At 56.1% G+C, this 25,330-nt stretch overlaps 1 protein-coding gene across 2 annotated transcripts; it reads right to left on the reverse strand.

Moving 5' to 3' along the window:
- Positions 1-1,863: 1,863 nt before the first annotated feature.
- Positions 1,864-24,398, reverse strand: CHEK1 (checkpoint kinase 1). 2 transcript variants are annotated; one of them, XM_069741525.1, is made up of 13 exons: positions 24,164-24,398; positions 14,566-14,638; positions 12,070-12,293; positions 11,059-11,123; positions 10,639-10,708; positions 10,003-10,191; positions 5,545-5,649; positions 5,304-5,399; positions 5,090-5,189; positions 3,758-3,941; positions 3,539-3,670; positions 3,357-3,458; positions 1,864-2,572 (listed from the first exon to the last, which is right to left on the reverse strand). In XM_069741525.1, exons 2-13 carry the CDS (start codon positions 14,628-14,630, stop codon positions 2,477-2,479), a joined length of 1,428 nt encoding a protein of 475 aa, XP_069597626.1. In that variant the 5' UTR covers positions 14,631-14,638; positions 24,164-24,398; the 3' UTR covers positions 1,864-2,476. The 2 variants fall into 2 exon arrangements, with proteins under 2 accessions (XP_069597626.1, XP_069597627.1); XM_069741526.1 differs by having other exon boundaries at positions 2,331-2,572; positions 5,123-5,189; positions 24,164-24,240.
- Positions 24,399-25,330: the final 932 nt, after the last annotated feature.

Raw genomic sequence — 25,330 nt, forward strand, 5'->3', positions numbered from 1 at the left:
ACCGATGCAATACTAAAGAAATCCTGAAAACCTGCACTGTTGGCGGCCCTCGAGGCCTGGATTTGGGGACCCCTGGTCCACATAGTCCTCCAGGGAGCAGAACCTTTTTAATTTCCTAAACAGGAGGGAATATAGAACTTTTCCAAGTTTTTTCTTCATTGAAAAGGCGACTGGAATCAGACATGCAGTGTTCTGTCTGCCAAAGACAGATGTGGATCCAACAGAAAGGAGCATTAAACCTTGTTTTAGTTCAAAAGGCTGCAAGAAAAACTGCGTGTGTGACTGCAACCTTAAGGGTTTAACCAGGCATCATTTCACGTTCCATGTCTCATTCATGATATCTAGGCTCTGGACAGTATGCAGAAGTCATAAAACATTTATACATGATCTAAGGAGAAGGGCAGAGCCAATTGTGCATAAACTAAAGTCAGGCATGAGGTTTGCTCATTCATCCTGCACCATTCTCTGCATGCATAGTAAGGGGTACGCCCTGCTGAGAGGGAAAGAAAAAAAAAAGCCTTATTTCCTTGTAACACCTCCTTGACTTGGAGTCACATCCAGTTTCAGTCTTCACAACTAAAAATTATTATTTTTTGTTCTTTGAACTATTATTATATTGCAGGACCCACAACTATTTTTGGGAGACTCATGAGGGTTTTCCAGTTTGTCCGTGTTATCATTTTGGGGTAATACAACTTATTAAACTATTAAGCCTTTATTGTGCGGAATTTAAACAGAACAGACATCCGGCCTCTTTTCTTTGTGTTGTCCTGTTGATTAGGCAATCCCTGCATGTGTTGTGGCTGTCGTACAAGCTGCGAGACATAGAGCCGCAGGGACTCGGAACATATTATTCGAGCACACCGAAGACACCCGGTTAGCCCCCGAGCATGCCTGGATAACACCTTATTCTAGCATATTCGCTCATCGCTAGTACAGACCCCCTACAAAAAAATGAATAAATAAAATATGAAATGTGCATTGACTCCTGAACTGGCAGATCTTGCAGACCAGATGGGCTGTGAGGCCAAGTATCTCTGCCTTGCTTAAGGCTACTAACTGTTCTGTCCGGGCTTCAAGCAACATCACAATAATCCTCCACAAGCTTTGGCTCTATACAGATTGAGCATCTAAAAAAAAAAAAAATCTCTCACGGATCTGCCTTTTCAGGGGACCAAATGGTCGGCTCAAGTTAGTGTCAGATATTATCTTGTCTAACGCAAAATCCTCAACAGTTTCATCCCGTTTATCAACTCTCTTTGAATCCCCAGGAAAGGTTCTCTACAGCTCAAGATGAGAAAAGACCATCCTTCAAAACAGCTCCACTTTGGCCTCTACAAAGACAGTTGGATAATCCCTCCAGGACCAGAGGGGTCCTCCCACCCGAGAACCTTCTTCAGGTGGGCGGCCATCTTTAACGGGACGTGAGGCTTTCGGCAGTGGAGGATGCTTGGATCAGGGAAATTGTTTCCTTCGGATACAAGACAAATGATTGAGGTGAATTCTATTCCTATCCTGTTTTTGCCAAGGCATAGCCTCCTATTTTTACAAGCACCTTCTACTATTACTTATTTATGATGAGGCACCCCCCGCCCCCCTTTACTCTAAGACTGATAAAGTAAAATCTGATTCACACTGACCGAGTTGGATGCTGTATCTAAAGTTTGCGGCCATATTGCCAAGCTTCGATTCTACAGCACTTGCTTTATAACGGGACACAATGGCCGGGTCGACACTAAGATATAGGCAGAGTTACACACCAGTCAGATGTGGATCGATAAACTGGTTATTTGCATGGGGTCTACAGCTCGCTATAGTATACCAGGGTGTGTGAAAACACGAAGTAGGAAAAGACACATGTGGTTTATCTTCAGGAGTGACTTTTGTGTAACCAAAAGAGCAAAACATTTATTACATTTATTTCATAAACTGGAAACACTCACATTTTTTAATACAATGATAAACCAATTAGGGCGCAGGGTTAAATCTATGGTCACTACGTCTTATGAAATGTTTTCTGAGAGCAAGTATGTGTCACCCGTGGGTTTAGCAGATAATATTTTCTGAAATCAGTGTCACGAGAGGAGCAACAGATGTTTCCTTCAGGGCTGACTATTGACCCAAGTAGTAGTACCCAGCCCTTAGGATGTAGTGACAACAATATTTCTTCTTCAGAGCAGGACTGTATTCAGAAACAGCATTAAGAAAACCAGGAAAGAGGTTTCTCAAAAAAAAAAAAAAAGGAATTACAAAGGAACACTGACTGTCCTTCTATATCAAAGTTACCATTCAGTAGAGTCCGTGAGAGAAATTCCTGGGTCCCCACCGTCCTTGAGAGCAGCTCAACATCCGCTGACCACATCAACTACTCACCTAACTGAGCCAGAGCAATAAAAGGAAACCGGGAACTAATACTTAACACCAACGTGAGTCTGGGGTCAGGCATTAAAAATGTCACAACCGAGACTCCACGTGATCATGTGACAGACATGACAACTTTTTGATTAGCAACTATATCATCCAATTTCTTTTTTATCTTAAGGAAATGTCTCTTGAACTCCAGTCCATCACCCTATAAAAGAAAAACAATAGTGATTAGAGAACAAGGAAAAGATTAGCACATTCACAAACATTAAAGGGGTTATACGGTGAAAACAATCACCTAACCGCAAAATCAGTGCTACCGCATTGATTGGTTGGTCAAGACCCCCAACAAACAGGTAGAAGGGTCACTTTTACACCTGTTGGGGTGGAGCGACATTGCTCATGTCCATCCTACACTACTTTCATTCCCTATGGGATGCCGAGTGCTGTATTCCGCTTTTCCAGCAGCCTCAGAGGATGCAAAATCCTGCGTCATTTTGTAACAGGGATAAAAGCGTCTTGTTCTGCCAATCCAGCGGTTGGACCCCACCGATCAGTAACTTACCACCAATGCTGTATATGGGTGATAAAGGGATTGTCTGGTGGAAACGCGTTAATAGGGAATCTGTCAAAATTTTAGCTCCCCGAACCATTAGTGATTGTGTATCGCTTTAAAAGATAAGCCAGTGGATTCTTTATAATCCCAAAACGCTGCTCCAGCAATGAAAAAGTAAGTTTTGAAGTTGTGTCTGGAAGTGTTTCATGGATGATGTGGCTTGTTAATAGGTCTTTTGCTCTGGGACACCGCCATTGACCTGTCAATCATCCAGCGGACGGTGCAGGCAGGTAGGAAATACAGTTGAGGCTGAGAATCTAGAAGTGCATCTCATCACGCCTCAACACACTTCCAGACAACTTCAAAATGCGATTTTTCTCTGCATCATCTTCAGATCTAGAGGTCACGTAACTCAAGCATCTTCATGTTATTATACCTTGGAAAGTCGGAAGTCCAATAATATGCGCTCCTCCAACTCAACTATATTAACTTTAAATATGAGCTTGCTGTTTCTCCGATCAGTGGTTGAAATTGTCACCTGATAAAAAGAAAAAAAAAATTCAGTCATTGGCATTAAGCCTATATAACGGCTTACAATGCAGAAGTTCGTACACCCACCAAGTTAACACAGCATTTCTTCCAGACATAACCCATCTTTTCACAAGTCTCCTTCAGACTGCTGTACGAAGTCTCTGCATCCACTTTAGTAAAGAAGCGAGTCATCCTTTTAACTAACCGCTGCCATGGGTTCTGTGAATGGACGAAGCAATGATTGATGAGTGAATTACAGAAAAAAACAAGATGTCGGAAAGAGAATATTACCAAGAGTTGTATTACCTGTGAGGAGCCCGGCGTCCCCAGTAACTGGCTGCTCAGCAGCATGTTCTCAGGGCAGGCCGGCTGTGAGAAACTGAATCCTTTCCCCTGCACTAGTTTATCTATATGAGACGTACTGCTGTCCCAGGCGGGGAGGGCTGTGCGAGGCTCTGGCTGGGTACTGGAATAGATCACCTTCTCTTCACTGCGACAAAAAGACAGCTTTATTACAGACGAATGATCAGATACTGCTGCATTAAGCAATCACTCCAGTATAAAGCAACCATTTCTTGGTTAAAGGCGTTGTCCGGTCTACAATCACTGTGTGTGCCTGCAAACTTCTGAATCTTCACATTGTGTGTACACACTGCTAGGATTTTCAAGTATTGCCGGCAAGAGCAAGTGACTGATTTTTGGACTGATTTTTTACTTTTGGACTTGTATTGAGAGAGGTCAAGCATGTCGGCATGTGACCACATAAATGCAAAAGGCATACTTGCGGTCAAATGACGGCTGCTCTCGCCAACAATACCAAAGAATCCAGACAGTGTGCAGAGCAAGATATCTGCAAAATAAATACAGAAGAAAATTGCAGAGACTTTGCACGTGGTAACATGGCCTTAGGGTACCGTCACACAGTGGCATTTTGCTCGCTACGACGGCACAATCCGTGACGCTCCAGCATCGTAACAATATCGCTCCAGCGTCGTAGACTGCTGTCACACTTTGCAATGTACGACGCTGGAGCGATAATTTCATGACGTATGTGCGATGTAGAAGCCGTTGGTTACTATGCACACATCGTATACAATATCGTGCACACCTTTGTTACACCATGCGATCATGCCGCCACAGCGGGACACTAGACGACGAAAGAAAGTTTCAAACGATCTGCTACGACGTACGATTCACAGCGGGGTCCCTGATCGCAGGAGCGTGTCAGACACAGCGAGATCGCTGGAACGTCACGGATATATCGCTGGAACGTCACGAATCGTGCCGTTGTAGCGATCAAAATGCCACTGTGTGACAGTACCCTTAAACTAAGCCAATTAATTGGTGGGGGTCTGAGGACTGAAGCACTCTGCTGATACATAAGCAAGTACACAGTGGTGTGGAAGGTTGATCTTGTGTCCATCGGTTTGTATGCTCCTGCCCGATGGTATGAACAAGGAGTGCGGCGGAGTCCAAAAACCAGGACCCATTCTGATCAATAGTGCATTTAAAAGTGGCTATAAAATATCACAACATTTTAAAGCTAGCCAATACCGAAACCTGCCTAGGTATGTGAAACACTACAAGCCAGAGTATTTTAATATGCCACATTTTTCTGCCGAGAGAAGACAGATGTACCTGTAAGAGAACAGAGACAAATCCATATCAGACCGAATGTGTTTGCTGAGAAGTCCGGAAGTTTCTAATCCTCCTGATGACACAAGGCTTCTCTTTATACCTTTGGGCAGAAAAAAAAAGTGAAATACTTAAAAAAAAAAATCCTTTGACAACTGGAAAAAAAAAAAAATTTAAACTTAAACTACTCCCTTTACCACAATACAACCTAACATACCCTTCTTGGGTGGCTTAGTGAACCAACGGTCCTTCTTGATTTCTGGAATAGTAAGCCTTGAACCAGGGATTTCAGATAACATCTTGCACAGCAACACTGGAAAGAAGAGGATGAGAGGTCAGTGTTACTGCAGGTCTGTGGCGGGGTTCTGGTTCTCGAGCTACGCAGCTCAAAAAAGAAAAATCGACATCTTGAGAAATTAATGGCAATTTTATGGGTAAAAATTAGAGAAAACAGGTACCCAGAGGTGCAGCGTCAATCTTCTTCCATGGAGTCAGGTAATGCTTCGATTCCTTCCAGTCACAGTATTCTTGACAGGCATCATTTGGCTGATCCCATGGTAATTCTGCCAATAAAAGTTAATAAGTATGACATACTGTTCTTCCATGGGTCAGTCTAATAGACAAATATTCTGTCCAAAACCACCATATTCATGGATAATGGAAATCATTTGGTTCATGTAAGTTTTACTCTAATAAGCTCTAACAGTGGTGGTGATATTAGGATGGAAACTCAGCAATGGGATCAGCGTGGACATGAAATGGATGCACAAAGCTTGTTCTTTCATCATGCCTCTAGTAATGTCCCCACAAGTCACCCACATATATTAGCAATGAAAATACAAATGAAGTCTCTGAGGGTACTTTAAAGTACATATACAAGTTATGCAAACGAGGAAGATTTGTCCAGTAAAAAGTATACTGTTTGATGATCCAAATTAGTATTAAACAAAAAAAAAACTAATATATCCAAATAACTTTATTATCTCCAATTAGGATTAAAAACTAACACAACACCCAAACCCAATGACACGGGAGTGGGTAATAAAAAGCCTGGCCCGAATATATCAAGGGTAAAGGGTAGGAGGGAGTGGACTAAAATGCAATACTATATGTCCCTATACTGCTCCCTGCCTGTCTGCGGAGGTTGGCACCCTCTTGGACGCAATATAGCGCCCCCGCTCTCGTCGGCTGACCCTTAAAACCCTGAGGGTCCCTATATCCAGGTGGGGATACTATACTTCTACTGATGTTAACAAATAGCCCACAACCTAGGGCCCAAAATAATAATGCTAATCTACACCAAACCGATGCCAGGTGGTAATTCACCAAAAACAACGCACAACAGCCCTATACACTTATATACCGCCTACTATTAAGGCTAGGACACCCTATAGAGCCCCTAACCAAACAACCCTGCCTACCAGCGGAGGTTGGCACCCTCTTGAACGCAAATGGCGCCCCCGCTCCTCGGCGGCTGCCCCTAGCTTACCCTCACACAATCCCTGCAAAAACTAGGGATACCGTCCCTGGGTGGTGCCTTAGGGGCTGCACTAGTGGCTTATAGTAACGGTATCCTGTAGCTCGGTCAGACCACTAAAACTATATAGATGACTTGAAAGTACCTAGACCAGCAATGAGCAAACTATACCTGGTTAATAGGACATACACGTTAGAATTATACCACAAATAATAAGGTATTAATATATATTAAGAGATGCGAGTTAGAGTTATATCACAGATAATAAAGCATTCATATAAAACCTCAAAGCTGGTCACCGATACACAAATGGTGAAAAACCAAAACCAATTAAAAAACCTGATACACTTATCTGTGTTCAGGTCTTGCCTCTACGCGTTTCCCCCCCATGATGTGGTTCCTCAGGAGGCATATGGGAAAATAAAGTTCCGTGTGCTGGAATCACATCGGAGATGTATGCTGTGCCTGGTTGTAGGAGCAGGGAATACACTGGCGAAACCACCTTTAAATAGACCCCACCTTAGACATAAACAATCAAGGGGCTAAAACTTCCCCATATGTAACGCTGCACCTGTGTCCCAGATATTGGATTACTTACAGGACTACACGCTCACTGTTTACACATTCCAGTCGCCATTATTGTTTCTCGGCGTCTTCTCCCCTCTGCGCATGCGCCAGTACCTAACACTAGAGGTCCGTCTTCCCGATCACCTACTGCGCATGTGTTCGGGCGCCATCTTGTTGTAGAAAACCAGATACTATCGCGCAAGTTCCATGACGCCGGTAGGGAGCTAAGCCAATAGTAGATCTCACTGACGTCAGACCTGTCACGCTCCGCCTCATTCTTAATACAATCCGCGTCTTCTCACCTCTGCGCATGCGCCGATATCTAACACTAGATGTCCGGCTTGCCGATAACCTATTGCGCATGTGCTCAGGCGCCATCTTGTTATGGACAACCAAATGCTATTGCGCAGGCGCCGTGACACCGTCAGGGGGCCCACTGACGTCCAATCAGTCATCCTCAGCCTTATTCTTAGTACAGTCAATATGGTGACAATAAAGCCGTAATTTTTTGTCCTGTTTTAAATGTACAGATGCCGCTTAAAAGACCAAAGGGTCTATATGCTAATTTCACAACTGCATATGTATCCTCATTATAATATCACAAACTCTGCTCAGCCCCATTGGATATATATATATGTACCGGCACCCAAACCCCTAATCAGACGCAAAGCGTAAGTCGCTTAACGCAATCATATACGCAATTAAAGTAGATTAATGTCATCACGTTCCTATCTATATATCTTTATAATGGGCCCACCGGTACCGCAACTTAAACTGTTATCAGAGTTATGTAGTTTCACCATGGGATAAAGACATTAAAAACCGTGCCCTATACATAGGGGACCAACCTGTGAATATATGTTAAGTGTGGTATAGGCCAACGAAACCACCGCACCCACAGCCATCTTATCCTAAATCAATTATATATTGATAATGTAGAGTATGTTGAGATGCACCACACTCCTATACCCTTATCCTTTTGCTGCAAACCATCTATTAAGTCTGCAACGCTGTCTCATTCATATCAGGGGAGAAGGGGAGCAAAGGCAAAACCGACGAAAACAGTTCACACAAAGCAACCATAAGTTAGCCGCTCATTAAGTCCTCCTGGGACCACTGACTCCATCCTAAATATCCACTGTGTCTCCTTTTGTAGAATAACCCTATCCCAATCACCTCTCCTCCCATTTTGTTTTATCACCTCCAGAACACAGAAAGAGAGAGCCCTATTGTCACCTTGGTGTACCTCCCAAATGTGACGTGCTACGGGAGTGTCTCTACCATTCTTAATATCTCCCAAATGTTCTCCGATCCTCCTTCTCAGTTCTCTTTTAGTCTTCCCTATATAATTTTTAGGACATGTACACGTAGCCATATAGACCACACCAGTGGTTTTACAGTTGGCAAAATCCCTGCAAAAGAAGTGTTTTCCATTATGTGCACTGGTAAAACTCTTACATGTTGTTACATAGTCACAAAATGAACAATTTCCACACCTAAATGTGCCATTAATACGTCTGTCAAGCCAGGTTCCTTCCTGTTTCGGTCTTTTATAATGGCTGTGTACAAGTCGATCTTTCAAAGACCGTCCTCTACGGAAGGTGATCTGGGGTCTATTCGGGATGATATCCACCAGAGTCTCATCTGACCGTAGAATACCCCAATGCTTTTTGAGAATGCTGAAAACCCGATTGGTTTGATTGTCATAGGTACCAATGATCCTCGGGATATTTTCAGCCTCTGTTTTACTGTTGGTCTGTAGGAGAGTACGTCTCTCTCTACCCACAGCATTTCTAAAGGCCGGATCTAAGACCTCATCCGGGTATCCCTGATCTCCGATGTGATTCCAGCACACGGAACTTTATTTTCCCATATGCCTCCTGAGGAACCACATCATGGGGGGGAAACGCGTAGAGGCAAGACCTGAACACAGATAAGTGTATCAGGTTTTTTAATTGGTTTTGGTTTTTCACCATTTGTGTATCGGTGACCAGCTTTGAGGTTTATATGAATGCTTTATTATCTGTGATATAACTCTAACCCGCATCTCTTAATATATATTAATACCTTATTATTTGTGGTATAATTCTAACGTGTATGTCCTATTAACCAGGTATAGTTTGCTCATTGCTGGTCTAGGTACTTTCAAGTCATCTATATAGTTTTAGTGGTCTGACCGAGCTACAGGATACCGTTACTATAAGCCACTAGTGCAGCCCCTAAGGCACCACCCAGGGACGGTATCCCTAGTTTTTGCAGGGATTGTGTGAGGGTAAGCTAGGGGCAGCCGCCGAGGAGCGGGGGCGCCATTTGCGTTCAAGAGGGTGCCAACCTCCGCTGGTAGGCAGGGTTGTTTGGTTAGGGGCTCTATAGGGTGTCCTAGCCTTAATAGTAGGCGGTATATAAGTGTATAGGGCTGTTGTACGGTCAGACCGAGTGTTGTGCGTTGTTTTTGGTGAATTACCACCTGGCATCGGTTTGGTGTAGATTAGCATTATTATTTTGGGCCCTAGGTTGTGGGCTATTTGTTAACATCAGTAGAAGTATAGTATCCCCACCTGGATATAGGGACCCTCAGGGTTTTAAGGGTCAGCCGACGAGAGCGGGGGCGCTATATTGCGTCCAAGAGGGTGCCAACCTCCGCAGACAGGCAGGGAGCAGTATAGGGACATATAGTATTGCATTTTAGTCCACTCCCTCCTACCCTTTACCCTTGATATATTCGGGCCAGGCTTTTTATTACCCACTCCCGTGTCATTGGGTTTGGGTGTTGTGTTAGTTTTTAATCCTAATTGGAGATAATAAAGTTATTTGGATATATTAGTTTTTTTTTGAAGATTTGTCTAGTATCACAAAATTTCTGACAACTTACCACCAGCCAACATGGCTGTCAGTACGATTCCACAGGACCAGACATCCACAGGTTCAGCGTGAAACCCCCGCGTCTTAATGAGTTCAGGTGCCACGTACGGCAGCGTCCCACACATCTTGTTCAACATGCGCTCCCGTCCATTATGTCTAAATACAGTGGCTAATCCAAAATCAGAGATCTTCAGCTGATCTGGATTTAAAAAAAAGAATATATATATATAATCATTTTCGGCTCATCAACACTCCAAAGCCCCCAATACACAATAGGCACCTGTCACCCAAGTGGAAGGTTGTCCAACAGATCTCCCCCACTAATAAGAATGAATGATTGAATGATATCAGTGGGTTTAGGCCACTTAAGGCTCCCCATATACATTAGTCTAAAGTGTCTACATACTGAAGGAAATTTAGGATATATTGCATTGGAGCTTTTTCCTCTCTTCCCCTGTAAATCTTGGCAGAATCGTGCACGTCTAAAATAAGTTAAAGTGCACATAGCCTAATATTTGCTTGTGAAGGAAGCAGTAATATTTTAGTGCTCATATGTTTATATAATGAGCCATAAAATCAAATTTATAGTCAGATAATTCCAACTTACCATTGTACACAATAGTTCCACAAGACAAAAGCTTCTTACCTCTGTCATCGAGGAGCAAGTTCTCTGGTTTTATATCTCGGTGAGTAATCCCCAGACCGTGCAGATATTCCTTACAATAAAATAAAAAATATCCAGTGACAAATTGCTGCACAGAGAAAGAGGCTTAAAATGTATAGTCTTATAAACTTGAATGCCAAACCTATATGTATTGTTAAATTGGGTTTCTAGTCAAAAGAGTAACAAGACTTACACAATTTTTTTTTTCATATTTAGCAGGCACTTCTGCAGAATGGTGGGGGTTCAGGCTCCGGAGCTTACGAAGCCTATGCTTTCCACTGATTCAGTAAATTATCATATAAAAAGGTCACATATCTACTTGCAGCGCCCCCCTAATATGATTACTCAATAATAAAGGGAATCAAAAAAGTTAAACAGGAAGAAGTACTGTATATTCCTCACCACGCCCGCGATGAGCTGCTGGAAGAACTTCTGTGCCTCCTGCTCGGGCATCCCCACGTCTGGCTCTAGGAGAGACATGATGACTATGATTAAGCATCGGTATTGTGTACATCACTAGAGCCAAAGCTTGGGGGGGAAAATATAAATTATATTATATATACATACATACATACACACACACACAATGCCTTTCTTATCATAAGTGATGGGTTAAATGCGGATCTGAGCCCCAAATACAAATAGTTTTAGTATCCAGTGCGGCTATCCCATGTCATACGTTTGTACTGCGTCAAACTCCCACCACTCAGACCAACTCCAGAGATAGATAGAGATATATATATATATATATATATATATATATATATATATATATATATATATATATATATATATATATATATATATATATAGATAGAGATATAGATTATATATATATATATATATATATATATATATATATATATATATATATATATATATATATAGAGATATAGATTATATATATATATATATATATATACACACACACACTAGATTGTGGCCCGATTCTAACGCATCGGGTATTCTAGAATATGCATGTCCCAGTAGTATATGGACAATGATGATTCCAGAATTCGCGGCAGATTGTGCCCGTCGCTGATTGGTCGAGGCGACCTTTATGACATCATCGTCGCCATGGCAACCATTATGACATAATCGTCGTTGTGCCCGTTGCTGATTGGTTGAGGCCTGGCGGCCTCGACCAATTAGAGAGCCGGGATTTCCAGGACAGAAAGACAGACAGACGGAAAAACCCTTAGACAATTATATATATATAGATACTGTGATTGTAAGAACACAGAAGAAACACTTCCTGTGCATAGTAACCCACATCTATTACACACCAGTGAGTATGTTCCGCAGAGTACAGGGTGAGGCAGTTTTACACCCCTTTAGGGCCACAGCCCCACAATAAAACAATCACAAAGCATAAACCCACCACGACGAGGTACGAGATATACAGCCACTCACCAATCCTATCAAAGAGCTCACCGCCCCGGCAATACTCCAGGAACAGATAATGAATGCTGCCTTCCTTGCGCTGTCCATAGAATTTGACGATATTTGGATGGTTTAGCATCTTATTGATGCAGATTTCTTTCTTTATGTTTTCTGGGCAGTCGGACGCGCGTTTCATATCTACAATCTTCACTGCCACCGCCTCCTCCGTCTTACGGTTCACAGCCAGTTGTACCCTAACAGGGAGCGAAAAGAAACAATGTGTTGAGGACAATTATAAAGTAGAAAAGACTGCCAGAAATGTACAGGTTCATAGCAATTCCACCAGTAGAATAGTGAGTGCAGCTCTGGAGTATACAGGACATAACTCAGGATCACTAATGTAATTGTATGTACACAGTGACTGCACCAGCAGAATAGTGAGCGCAGCTCTGGAGTATAATACAGGATGTAACTCAAGATCAGTAATGTAATGTATGTACATAGTGACTGCACCAGCAGAATAGTTAGTGCAGCTCTGGAGTATAATACAGGATGTAACTCAGGATCAGTAATGTAATGTATGTACACAGTGACTGCACCAGCAGAATAGTGAGCGCAGCTCTGGAGTATAATACAGGATGTAACTCAAGATCAGTAATGTAATGTATGTACATAGTGACTGCACCAGCAGAATAGTTAGTGCAGCTCTGGAGTATAATACAGGAGGTAACTCAAGATCAGTAATGTAATGTATGTACACAGTGACTGCACCAGCAGAATAGTGAGTGCAGCTCTGGAGTATAATACAGAATGTAACTCAGGATCACTAATGTAATTGTATGTACACAGTGACTGCACCAGCAGAATAGTGAGCGCAGCTCTGGAGTATAATACAGGATGTAACTCAAGATCAGTAATGTAATGTATGTACACAGTGACTGCACCAGCAGAATAGTGAGTGCAGCTCTGGGGTATAATACAGGATGTAACTCAGGATCAGTAATATAATGTATGTACACAGTGACTGCACCAGCAGAATAGTTAGTGCAGCTCTGGAGTATAATACAGGATGTAACTCAGGATCAGTAATGTAATGTATGTACACAGTGACTGCACCAGCAGAATAGTGAGCGCAGCTCTGGAGTATAATACAGGATGTAACTCAGGATCAGTAATGAATGTACACAGTGACTGCACCAGCAGAATAGTGAGCACAGCTCTGGAGTATAATACAGGATGTAACTCAGGATCAGTAATGTAATGTATGTACACAGTGACTGCACCAGCAGAATAGTGAGCACAGCCCTGGAGTATAATACAGGATGTAACTCAGGATCAGTAATGTAATGTATGTACACAGTGACTGCACCAGCAGAATAGTGAGTGCAGCTCTGGAGTATAATACAGGATGTAACTCAGGATCAGTAATGTAATGTATGTACACAGTGACTGCACCACCAGAATAGTGAGCACAGCTCTGGAGTATAATACAGGATGTAACTCAGGATCAGTAATGTAATGTATGTACACAGTGACTGCACCAGCAGAATAGTGAGTGCAGCTCTGGGGTATAATACAGGATTTAACTCAGAATCAGTAATATAATGTATGTACACAGTGACTGCACCAGCAGAAAAGTGAGTGCAGCTCTGGAGTATAATACAGGATGTAACTCAGGATCAGTAATGTAATGTATGTACACAGTGACTGCACCAGCAGAATAGTGAGTGCAGCTCTGGGGTATAATACAGGATTTAACTCAGAACAAGATTAAAAGAGCCGATATTTTCACCACCTATTCATTACATTACTGATCCTGAGTTACCTCCTGTATTATACTCCAGAGCTGCACTCACTATTCTGCTGGTGCAGTCACTGTGTATATACATTACATTACTGATCCTGAGTTACATCCTGTATTATACCCCAGAGCTGCACTCACTATTCTGCTGGTGCAGTCACTGTGTACATACATTACATTACTGATCCTGAGTTACTTTCTGCATTATACTCCAGAGCTGCACTCGCTATTCTGCTGGTGCAGTCACTGTGTACATACACATGACTGATCCGGAGTTACATCCTGTATTATCCTCCAGAACTGGACTCACTATTCTGCTGGTGCAGTCACTGTGTACATACATTACTGATCCTGAGTTACAGCCTGTATTATACTCCAGAGCTGCACTCACTATTCTGCTGCTGCAGTCACTGTGTACATACATTACATTACTGATCCTGAGTTACATTCTGTATTATACTCCAGAGCTGCGCTCACTATTCTGCTGGTGCAGTCACGGTGTACATACATTACATTACTGATCCTGAGTTACATCCTGTATTATACTCCAGAGCTGCACTCACTATTCTGCTGGTGCAGTACATACAGAGTACTACGGTGTATATGTGGATGCTCCACAGCGTCTCCTCCATTGATCACATTATATCACGGGTCCGGATGATATGATATGATCAGCGTAGGAGGCAGAACAGAAACGACTTCAGCCAAGTGACGGCCGCACTTACTCTCCGTACGCTCCCTCTCCCAGAGTTTGCACCAAGTCCCAGTCTTCAACAAACGGCACGGCCATGATCAGCGCTGCCAGAAGGAAACGTGCAAATCAGTACAAGAAATAGTCCACAAAGTTACTGACAACCGCACCCCTGTAATAACAGCAGTAACGCATTGGAAAGGTGTCAAATTATCAAAGTGACCATATATCACACTGCCGGCAACACAGGAGGCTCCTCTGGGTCACAGACAACCTCAGCCCCTCTCTGCTCCTTGGCTTCCCCGATCCCCCTGGTGACACAGCGGCTTCCCCGGTCCCCGCACCCCCGGGTGACACAGCAGCTTCCCCAGTCCCCGCACCCACGGGTGACACGGCGGCTTCCCCGGTCCCCGCACCCCCGGGTGACACGGCGGCTTCCCCGGTCCCCGCACCCCCGGGTGACACGGCGGCTTCCCCGGTCCCCGCACCCCCGGGTGACACGGCGGCTTCCCCGGTCCCCGCACCCCCGGGTGACACAGCCGCTTCCCCGGTCCCCGCACCCCCGGGTGACACAGCCGCTTCCCCGGTCCCCGCACCCCCGGGTGACACAGCCGCTTCCCCGGTCCCCACACCCACGGGTGACACAGCGGCTTCCCCGGTCCCCGCACCCACGGGTGACACAGCGGCTTCCCCGGGCCCCGCACCCCCGGGTGACACAGCGGCTTCCCCGGTCCCCCCACCCCCGGGTGACACAGCGGCTTCCCCGGTCCCCGCACCCCCGGGTGACACAGCGGCTTCCCCGGTCCCCGCACCCCGGGTGACACAGCCGCATCCCCGGTCCCCGCACCCCCGGGTGACACAGCCGCTTCCCCGGTCCCCGCACCCACGGGTGACACGGCGGCTTCCCCGATCCCCGCTCCCCCGGGTGACACGGCGGCTTCCCCGGTCCCCGCTCCCCCGGGTGACACGGCGGCTTCCCCGATCCCCGCTCCCCCGGGTGACACGGCGGCTTCCCCGGTCCCCGCTCCCCCGGGTGACACGGCGGCTTCCCCGGTCCCCGCACCCCCGGGTGACACAGCGGCTTCCCCAGTCCCCGCACCCCCGGGTGACACAGCGGCTTCCCCAGTCCCCGCACCCCCGGGTGACACAGCCGCTTCCCCGGTCCCAGCACCCCCGGGTGACACAGCCGCTTCCCCGCACCCCCGGGTGACACAGCCGCTTCCCCGCACCCCCGGGTGACACAGCGGCTTCCCCGGTCCCCGCACCCCCGGGTGACACAGCGGCTTCCCCGGTCCCAGCACCCCCAGGTGACACAGCGGCTTCCCCGGTCCCCGCACCCCCGGGTGACACAGCGGCTTCCCCGATCCCCGCACCCCCGGGTGACACAGCGGCTTCCCCGGTCCCCGCACCCCCGGGTGACACAGCGGCTTCCCCGGTCCCCCCATCCCCGGGTGACACAGCGGCTTCCCCGGTCCCCCCATCCCCGGGTGACACAGCGGCTTCCCCGGTCCCCGCACCCCCGGGTGACACAGCGGCTTCCCCGGTCCACGCACCCCATGGTGACACAGCGGCTTCCCCGGTCCACGCACCCCCGGGTGACACAGCGGCTTCCCCGGTCCCCGCACCCCCGGGTGACACAGCGGCTTCCCCGGTCCCCGCACCCCCGGGTGACACAGCGGCTTCCCCGGTCCCCGCACCCCCGGGTGACACAGCGGCTTCCCCGGTCCCCCACCCCCGGGTGACACAGCGGCTTCCCCGGTCCCCGCACCCCCGGGTGACAGCGGCTTCCCCGGTCCCCGCACCCCCGGGTGACACAGCGGCTTCCCCGGTCCCAGCACCCCCGGGTGACACGGCCGCTTCCCCGGTCCCCGCACCCCCGGGTGACACGGCGGCTTCCCCGGTCCACGCACCCCCGGGTGACACGGCGGCTTCCCCGGTCCCCCGGGTGACACGGCGGCTTCCCCGGGTGACACGGCGGCTTCCCCGGTCCCCGCTCCCCCGGGTGACACGGCGGCTTCCCCGGTCCCCGCTCCCCCGAGTGACACGGCGGCTTCCCCGGTCCCCGCTCCCCCGGGTGACACGGCGGCTTCCCCGGTCCCCGCTCCCCCGAGTGACACGGCGGCTTCCCCGGTCCCCGCTCCCCCGGCGGCTTCCCCGGTCCCCGCTCCCCCGGGTGACACGGCGGCTTCCCCGGTCCCCGCTCCCCCGGGTGACACGGCGGCTTCCCCGGTCCCCGCTCCCCCGGGTGACACGGCGGCTTCCCCGGTCCCCGCTCCCCCGGGTGACACGGCGGCTTCCCCGGTCCCCGCTCCCCCGGGTGACACGGCGGCTTCCCCGGGTGACACGGCGGCTTCCCCGGTCCCCGCTCCCCCGGGTGACACGACGGCTTCCCCGGTCCCCGCTCCCCCGGGTGACACGGCGGCTTCCCCGGTCCCCGCTCCCCCGGGTGACACGGCGGCTTCCCCGATCCCCGCTCCCCCGGGTGACACGGCGGCTTCCCCGGTCCCCGCTCCCCCGGGTGACACGGCGGCTTCCCCGGTCCCCGCTCCCCCGGGTGACACGGCGGCTTCCCCGGTCCCCGCTCCCCCGGGTGACACGGCGGCTTCCCCGGTCCCCGCTCCCCCGGGTGACACGGCGGCTTCCCCGGTCCCCGCTCCCCCGGGTGACACGGCGGCTTCCCCGTTCCCCGCTCCCCCGGGTGACACGGCGGCTTCCCCGGTCCCCGCTCCCCCGGGTGACACGGCGGCTTCCCCGGTCCCCGCTGCCCCGGGTGACACGGCGGCTTCCCCGGTCCCCGCTCCCCCGGGTGACACGGCGGCTTCCCCGGTCCCCGCTCCCCCGGGTGACACGGCGGCTTCCCCAGTCCCCGCACCCCCGGGTGACACGGCGTCTTCCCCGGTCCCAGCACCCCCGGGTGACACAGCCGCTTCCCCGGTCCCAGCTAGCCCGGGTGACACAGCCGCTTCCCCGCACCCCTGGGTGACACAGCGGCTTCCCCGGTCCCCGCACCCCCGGGTGACACAGCGGCTTCCCCGGTCCCCCCACCCCCGGGTGACACAGCGGCTTCCCCGGGCCCCGCACCCCCGGGTGACACAGCGGCTTCCCCGGTCCCCGCACCCCCGGGTGACACGGCAGCTTCCCCGGTCCCCGCACCCCCGGGTGACACGGCGGCTTCCCCGGTCCCCGCACCCCCGGGTGACACAGCCGCTTCCCCGGTCCCCGCACCCCCGGGTGACACAGCCGCTTCCCCGGTCCCCGCACCCCCGGGTGACACAGCCGCTTCCCCGGTCCCCACACCCACGGGTGACACAGCGGCTTCCCCGGTCCCCGCACCCACGGGTGACACAGCGGCTTCCCCGGGCCCCGCACCCCCGGGTGACACAGCGGCTTCCCCGGTCCCCCCACCCCCGGGTGACACAGCGGCTTCCCCGGTCCCCGCACCCCCGGGTGACACAGCGGCTTCCCCGGTCCCAGCACCCCCGGGTGACACAGCGGCTTCCCCGGTCCCCGCACCCACGGGTGACACAGCGGCTTCCCCGGTCCCCGCACCCACGGGTGACACAGCGGCTTCCCCGGGCCCCGCACCCCCGGGTGACACAGCGGCTTCCCCGGTCCCCCCACCCCCGGGTGACACAGCGGCTTCCCCGGTCCCCCGGGTGACACAGCGGCTTCCCCGGTCCCCGCTCCCCCGGGTGACACGGCGGCTTCCCCGGTCCCCGCACCCCGGGTGACACAGCCGCTTCCCCGGTCCCCGCACCCCCGGGTGACACAGCCGCTTCCCCGGTCCCCGCACCCACGGGTGACACGGCGGCTTCCCCGATCCCCGCTCCCCCGGGTGACACGGCGGCTTCCCCGATCCCCCGGGTGACACGGCGGCTTCCCCGGTCCCCGCTCCCCCGGGTGACACGGCGGCTTCCCCGATCCCCGCTCCCCCGGGTGACACGGCGGCTTCCCCGGTCCCCGCTCCCCCGGGTGACACAGCGGCTTCCCCGGTCCCCGCACCCCCGGGTGACACAGCGGCTTCCCCGGTCCCCGCACCCCCGGGTGACACAGCGGCTTCCCCAGTCCCCGCATTCCCGGGTGACACAGCGTCTTCCCCGGTCCCAGCACCCCCGGGTGACACAGCCGCTTCCCCGGTCCCAGCACCCCCGGGTGACACAGCCGCTTCCCCGCACCCCCGGGTGACACAGCGGCTTCCCCGGTCCCCGCACCCCCGGGTGACACAGCGGCTTCCCCGGTCCCAGCACCCCCAGGTGACACAGCGGCTTCCCCGGTCCCCCCACCCCCGGGTGACACAGCGGCTTCCCCGGTCCCCGCACCCCCGGGTGACACAGCGGCTTCCCCGGTCCCAGCACCCCCAGGTGACACAGCGGCTTCCCCGGTCCCCCCACCCCCGGGTGACACAGCGGCTTCCCCGGTCCCCGCACCCCCGGGTGACACAGCGGCTTCCCCGGTCCCCGCACCCCCGGGTGACACAGCGGCTTCCCCGGTCCCCCCATCCCCGGGTGACACAGCGGCTTCCCCGGTCCCCCCATCCCCGGGTGACACAGCGGCTTCCCCCGGTCCCCGCACCCCCGGGTGACACAGCGGCTTCCCCGGTCCACGCACCCCCGGGTGACACAGCGGCTTCCCCGGTCCACGCACCCCCGGGTGACACAGCGGCTTCCCCGGTCCCCCACCCCCGGGTGACACAGCGGCTTCCCCGGTCCCCGCACCCCCGGGTGACACAGCGGCTTCCCCGGTCCCCGCACCCCCGGGTGACACAGCGGCTTCCCCGGTCCCCCACCCCCGGGTGACACAGCGGCTTCCCCGGTCCCCGCACCCCCGGGTGACACAGCGGCTTCCCCGGTCCCCGCACCCCCGGGTGACACAGCGGCTTCCCCGGTCCCAGCACCCCCGGGTGACACGGCCGCTTCCCCGGTCCCCGCACCCCCGGGTGACACGGCGGCTTCCCCGGTCCACGCACCCCCGGGTGACACGGCGGCTTCCCCGGTCCCCGCTCCCCCGGGTGACACGGCGGCTTCCCCGGGTGACACGGCGGCTTCCCCGGTCCCCGCACCCCCGGGTGACACAGCGTCTTCCCCGGTCCCAGCACCCCCGGGTGACACAGCCGCTTCCCCGGTCCCAGCTAGCCCGGGTGACACAGCCGCTTCCCCGCACCCCTGGGTGACACAGCGGCTTCCCCGGTCCCCGCACCCCCGGGTGACACAGCGGCTTCCCCGGGCCCCGCACCCCAGGGTGACACAGCGGCTTCCCCGGGCCCCGCACCCCCGGGTGACACAGCGGCTTCCCCGGGCCCCGCACCCCCGGGTGACACAGCGGCTTCCCCGGGCCCCGAACCCCCGGGTGACACAGCGGCTTCCCCGGGCCCCGCACCCCCGGGTGACACAGCCGCTTCCCCGGTCCCCGCACCCCCGGGTGACACAGCGGCTTCCCCGGTCCACGCACCCCCGGGTGACACAGCGGCTTCCCCGGTCCCCGCACCCCCGGGTGACACAGCGGCTTCCCCGGTCCCAGCACCCCCAGGTGACACAGCGGCTTCCCCGGTCCCCGCACCCCCGGGTGACACAGCGGCTTCCCCGGTCCCAGCACCCCCGGGTGACACAGCGGCTTCCCCGGTCCCAGCACCCCCGGGTGACACAGCGGCTTCCCCGGTCCACGCACCCCCGGGTGACACGGCGGCTTCCCCGGGCCCCGCACCCCCGGGTGACACGGCGGCTTCCCCGGTCCCCGCTCCCCCGGGTGACACGGCGGCTTCCCCGGTCCCCGCTCCCCCGGGTGACACGGCGGCTTCCCCGGTCCCCGCTCCCCCGGGTGACACGGCGGCTTCCCCGGTCCCCGCTCCCCCGGGTGACACGGCGGCTTCCCCGGTCCCCGCTCCCCCGGGTGACACGGCGGCTTCCCCGGTCCCCGCTCCCCCGGGTGACACGGCGGCTTCCCCGGTCCCCGCTCCCCCGGGTGACACGGCGGCTTCCCCAGTCCCCGCACCCCCGGGTGACACAGCGTCTTCCCCGGTCCCAGCACCCCCGGGTGACACAGCCGCTTCCCCGGTCCCAGCTAGCCTGGGTGACACAGCCGCTTCCCCGCACCCCTGGGTGACACAGCGGCTTCCCCGGTCCCCCCACCCCCGGGTGACACAGCGGCTTCCCCGGTCCCCCCACCCCCGGGTGACACAGCGGCTTCCCCGGGCCCCGCACCCCCGGGTGACACAGCGGCTTCCCCGGGCCCCGCACCCCCGGGTGACACAGCCGCTTCCCCGGGCCCCCCACCCCCGGGTGACACAGCGGCTTCCCCGGGCCCCGCACCCCCGGGTGACACAGCGGCTTCCCCGGGCCCCGCACCCCCGGGTGACACAGCGGCTTCCCCGGGCCCCGCACCCCCGGGTGACACAGCCGCTTCCCCGGGCCCCGCACCCCCGGGTGACACAGCGGCTTCCCCGGTCCCCGCACCCCCGGGTGACACAGCGGCTTCCCCGGTCCACGCACCCCCGGGTGACACAGCGGCTTCCCCGGTCCCCGCACCCCCGGGTGACACAGCGGCTTCCCCGGTCCCAGCACCCCCGGGTGACACAGCGGCTTCCCCGGTCCCCGCACCCCCGGGTGACACAGCGGCTTCCCCGGTCCCAGCACCCCCGGGTGACACAGCGGCTTCCCCGGTCCCAGCACCCCCGGGTGACACAGCGGCTTCCCCGGTCCACGCACACCCGGGTGACACAGCGGCTTCCCCGGGCCCCGCAAACCCGGGTGACACGGCGGCTTCCCCGGTCCCCGCTCCCCCGGGTGACACGGCGGCTTCCCCGGTCCCCGCTCCCCCGGGTGACACGGCGGCTTCCCCGGTCCCCGCTCCCCCGGGTGACACGGCGGCTTCCCCGGTCCCCGCGTGACACGGCGGCTTCCCCGGTCCCCGCGTGACACGGCGGCTTCCCCGGTCCCCGCTCCCCCGGGTGACACGGCGGCTTCCCCGGTCCCCCGGGTGACACGGCGGCTTCCCCGGTCCCCGCTCCCCCGGGTGACACGGCGGCTTCTCCGGTCCCCGCTCCCCCGGGTGACACGGCGGCTTCCCCGGTCCCCGCTCCCCCGGGTGACACGGCGGCTTCCCCGGTCCCCGCACCCCCGGGTGACACGGCGTCTTCCCCGGTCCCAGCACCCCCGGGTGACACAGCCGCTTCCCCGGTCCCAGCTAGCCCGGGTGACACAGCCGCTTCCCCGCACCCCTGGGTGACACAGCGGCTTCCCCGGTCCCCGCACCCCCGGGTGACACAGCGGCTTCCCCGGTCCCCCCACCCCCGGGTGACACAGCGGCTTCCCCGGGCCCCGCACCCCCGGGTGACACAGCGGCTTCCCCGGGCCCCGCACCCCCGGGTGACACAGCGGCTTCCCCGGGCCCCGCACCCCCGGGTGACACAGCCGCTTCCCCGGGCCCCGCACCCCCGGGTGACACAGCCGCTTCCCCGGTCCCCGCACCCCCGGGTGACACAGCGGCTTCCCCGGTCCACGCACCCCCGGGTGACACAGCGGCTTCCCCGGTCCCCGCACCCCCGGGTGACAGCGGCTTCCCCGGTCCTAGCACCCCCAGGTGACACAGCGGCTTCCCCGGTCCCAGCACCCCCAGGTGACACAGCGGCTTCCCCGGTCCCCGCACCCCCGGGTGACACAGCGGCTTCCCCGGTCCCCGCACCCCCGGGTGACACAGCGGCTTCCCCGGTCCCAGCACCCCCGGGTGACACAGCGGCTTCCCCGGTCCCAGCACCCCCGGGTGACACAGCGGCTTCCCCGGTCCCAGCACCCCCAGGTGACACAGCGGCTTCCCCGGTCCCAGCACCCCCAGGTGACACAGCGGCTTCCCCGGTCCACGCACCCCCGGGTGACACAGCGGCTTCCCCGATCCCCGCACCCCCGGGTGACACAGCGGCTTCCCCGGTCCCCGCACCCCCGGGTGACACAGCGGCTTCCCCGGGCCCCGCACCCCCGGGTGACACAGCGGCTTCCCCGGTCCACGCACCCCCGGGTGACACAGCGGCTTCCCCGGTCCCAGCACCCCCGGGTGACACAGCGGCTTCCCCGGTCCCCGCACCCCCGGGTGACACAGCGGCTTCCCCGGTCCCAGCACCCCCGGGTGACACAGCGGCTTCCCCGGTCCCAGCACCCCCGGGTGACACAGCGGCTTCCCCGGTCCCAGCACCCCCAGGTGACACAGCGGCTTCCCCGGTCCCCCCACCCCCGGGTGACACAGCGGCTTCCCCGGTCCCCGCACCCACGGGTGACACAGCGGCTTCCCCGGTCCACGCACCCCCGGGTGACACAGCGGCTTCCCCGATCCCCGCACCCCCGGGTGACACAGCGGCTTCCCCGGTCCCAGCACCCCCGGGTGACACAGCCGCTTCCCCGGTCCCCGCACCCCCGGGTGACACAGCGGCTTCCCCGGTCCACGCACCCCCGGGTGACACAGCGGCTTCCCCGATCCCCGCACCCCCGGGTGACACAGCGGCTTCCCCGGTCCCCGCACCCCCGGGTGACACAGCGGCTTCCCCGGGCCCCGCACCCCCGGGTGACACAGCGTCACACCCCTCGGTCCCCGCACCCCCGGGTGACACAGCGGCTTCCCCGGTCCCAGCACCCCCGGGTGACACAGCGGCTTCCCCGGTCCCAGCACCCCCGGGTGACACAGCGGCTTCCCCGGTCCCAGCACCCCCAGGTGACACAGCGGCTTCCCCGGTCCACGCACCCCCGGGTGACACAGCGGCTTCCCCGATCCCCGCACCCCCGGGTGACACAGCGGCTTCCCCGGTCCCAGCACCCCCGGGTGACACAGCCGCTTCCCCGGTCCCCGCACCCCCGGGTGACACAGCGGCTTCCCCGGTCCCCGCACCCACGGGTGACACAGCGGCTTCCCCGGTCCCAGCACCCCCGGGTGACACAGCGGCTTCCCCGGTTCCCGCACCCCCGGGTGACACAGCGGCTTCCCCGGTCCCCGCACCCCCGGGTGACACAGCGGCTTCCCCGGTCCCCCCACCCACGGGTGACACAGCGGCTTCCCCGGTCCCCGCACCCCCGGGTGACACAGCGGCTTCCCCGGTTCCCGCACCCCCGGGTGACACAGCGGCTTCCCCGGTCCCCGCACCCCCGGGTGACACAGCGGCTTCCCCGGTCCCCGCACCCCCGGGTGACACAGCGGCTTCCCCGGTCCCCCCACCCACGGGTGACACAGCGGCTTCCCCGGTCCCCGCACCCCCGGGTGACACAGCGGCTTCCCCGGTTCCCGCACCCCCGGGTGACACAGCGGCTTCCCCGGTCCCCGCACCCCCGGGTGACACAGCGGCTTCCCCGGTTCCCGCACCCCCGGGTGACACAGCGGCTTCCCCGGTCCCCGCACCCCCGGGTGACACAGCGGCTTCCCCGGTCCCCGCACCCACGGGTGACACAGCGGCTTCCCCGGTCCCCCCACCCACGGGTGACACAGCAGCTTCCCCGGTCCCCGCACCCCCGGGTGACACAGCGGCTTCCCCGGTCCCCGCACCCCCGGGTGACACAGCGGCTTCCCCGGTCCCCGCACCCCCGGGTGACACAGCGGCTTCCCCGGTCCCCGCACCCCCGGGTGACACAGCGTCACACCCCCCGGTCCCCGCCGCTCACCTGATCCCGCAGGTAATAACTCGCGGCTTCTCCGCCGTCTCCTCACTTTTACCTCACAGACACATTCGCCTCTAGAATTTTCCCGCCCAATAGGCTTCAAACTACCCGGCAACAGGGTACGTCACAACGCAGGCGCCACGCAAGACCACGTGACACTCCGTGCCCTATATAAGCAGCGTGTCTGTGGCCGCTGGACTCAGAGGAGCTCAGTCAGTGATTCCGTCTCAGTGAGTGTGCGCGGTACATGACGTGGAGGAGCTGCAGCAGCACTGCCGGTACCGGAGGAGCTGCAGGGATGAGGTGAGGTGTCAGCAGCCCGGTTATATCAGTGACGTCACTACTGTGCTCTGCAGCTGTAACGATGGGCTGCTGACGTCATAGCTACAAACTGTATATCCAAGAGCACTGACGTCATTACTGTAGAACATATCTCCGGATAAAGTCTCAGTTATTCACCTTCACACTGTAAAATTGGCTCATTAGTTACATGTGACAACTTTCTGCAGTGAACCAAAAACAGCAGCCATACCTAGCGGAGCCCCTCTGGCTGTTGTGATCTGCCGTCAGCCATACCTAGCGGAGCCCCTCTGGCTGTTGTGATCAGCCGTCAGCCATACCTAGCGGAGCCCCTCTGGCTGTTGTGATCAGCCGTCAGCCATACCTAGCGGAGCCCATCTGGCTGTTGTGATCCGCCGTCAGCCATACCTAGCGGAGCCCCTCTGGCTGTTGTGATCAGCCATCAGCCATACCTAGCGGAGCCCCTCTGGCTGTTGTGATCCGCCGTCAGCCATACCTAGCAGAGCCCCTCTGGCTGTTGTGATCTGCCATCAGCCATAGCTAGTGGAGCCCCTCTGGCTGTTGTGATCTGCTATCAGCCATACCTAGTGAAGCCCCTCTGCCTGTTGTGATCTGCCGTTAGCCTCAGCCATACCTAGTGGAGCCCCTCTGGCTGCTGTGATCCGCCGTCAGCCATACCTAGTGGAGCCCCTCTGGCTGCTGTGATCCGCCGTCAGCCATACCTAGTGGAGCCCCTCTGGCTGTTGTGATCTGCCGTCAGCCATACCTAGCGGAGCCCCTCTGGCTGTTGTGATCTGCCGTCAGCCATACCTAGTGGAGCCCCTCTGCCTGCTGTGATCAGCCGTCAGCCTCAGCCATACCAAGTGGAGC

This window comes from Ranitomeya imitator, chromosome 10 (genome assembly GCF_032444005.1).
Source record: "Ranitomeya imitator isolate aRanImi1 chromosome 10, aRanImi1.pri, whole genome shotgun sequence".
NCBI lineage: Eukaryota > Metazoa > Chordata > Amphibia > Anura > Dendrobatidae > Ranitomeya > Ranitomeya imitator.

Bases quoted from the DNA above. Each gene is read 5' to 3' on its own strand.
- CHEK1 (XM_069741525.1), bottom strand. From the start codon at position 14,630: ATGGCCGTGCCGTTTGTTGAAGACTGGGACTTGGTGCAAACTCTGGGA. The intron at 11,124-12,069 runs GTGAGTGGCTGT...TGTCTCTCCTAG, and splicing joins TGAGCTCTTTGATAGGATTG to AGCCAGACGTGGGGATGCCC. The intron at 2,573-3,356 runs GTATAATAACAT...TTTCTTTTATAG, and splicing joins TGGACTTCCGACTTTCCAAG to GGTGATGGACTGGAGTTCAA.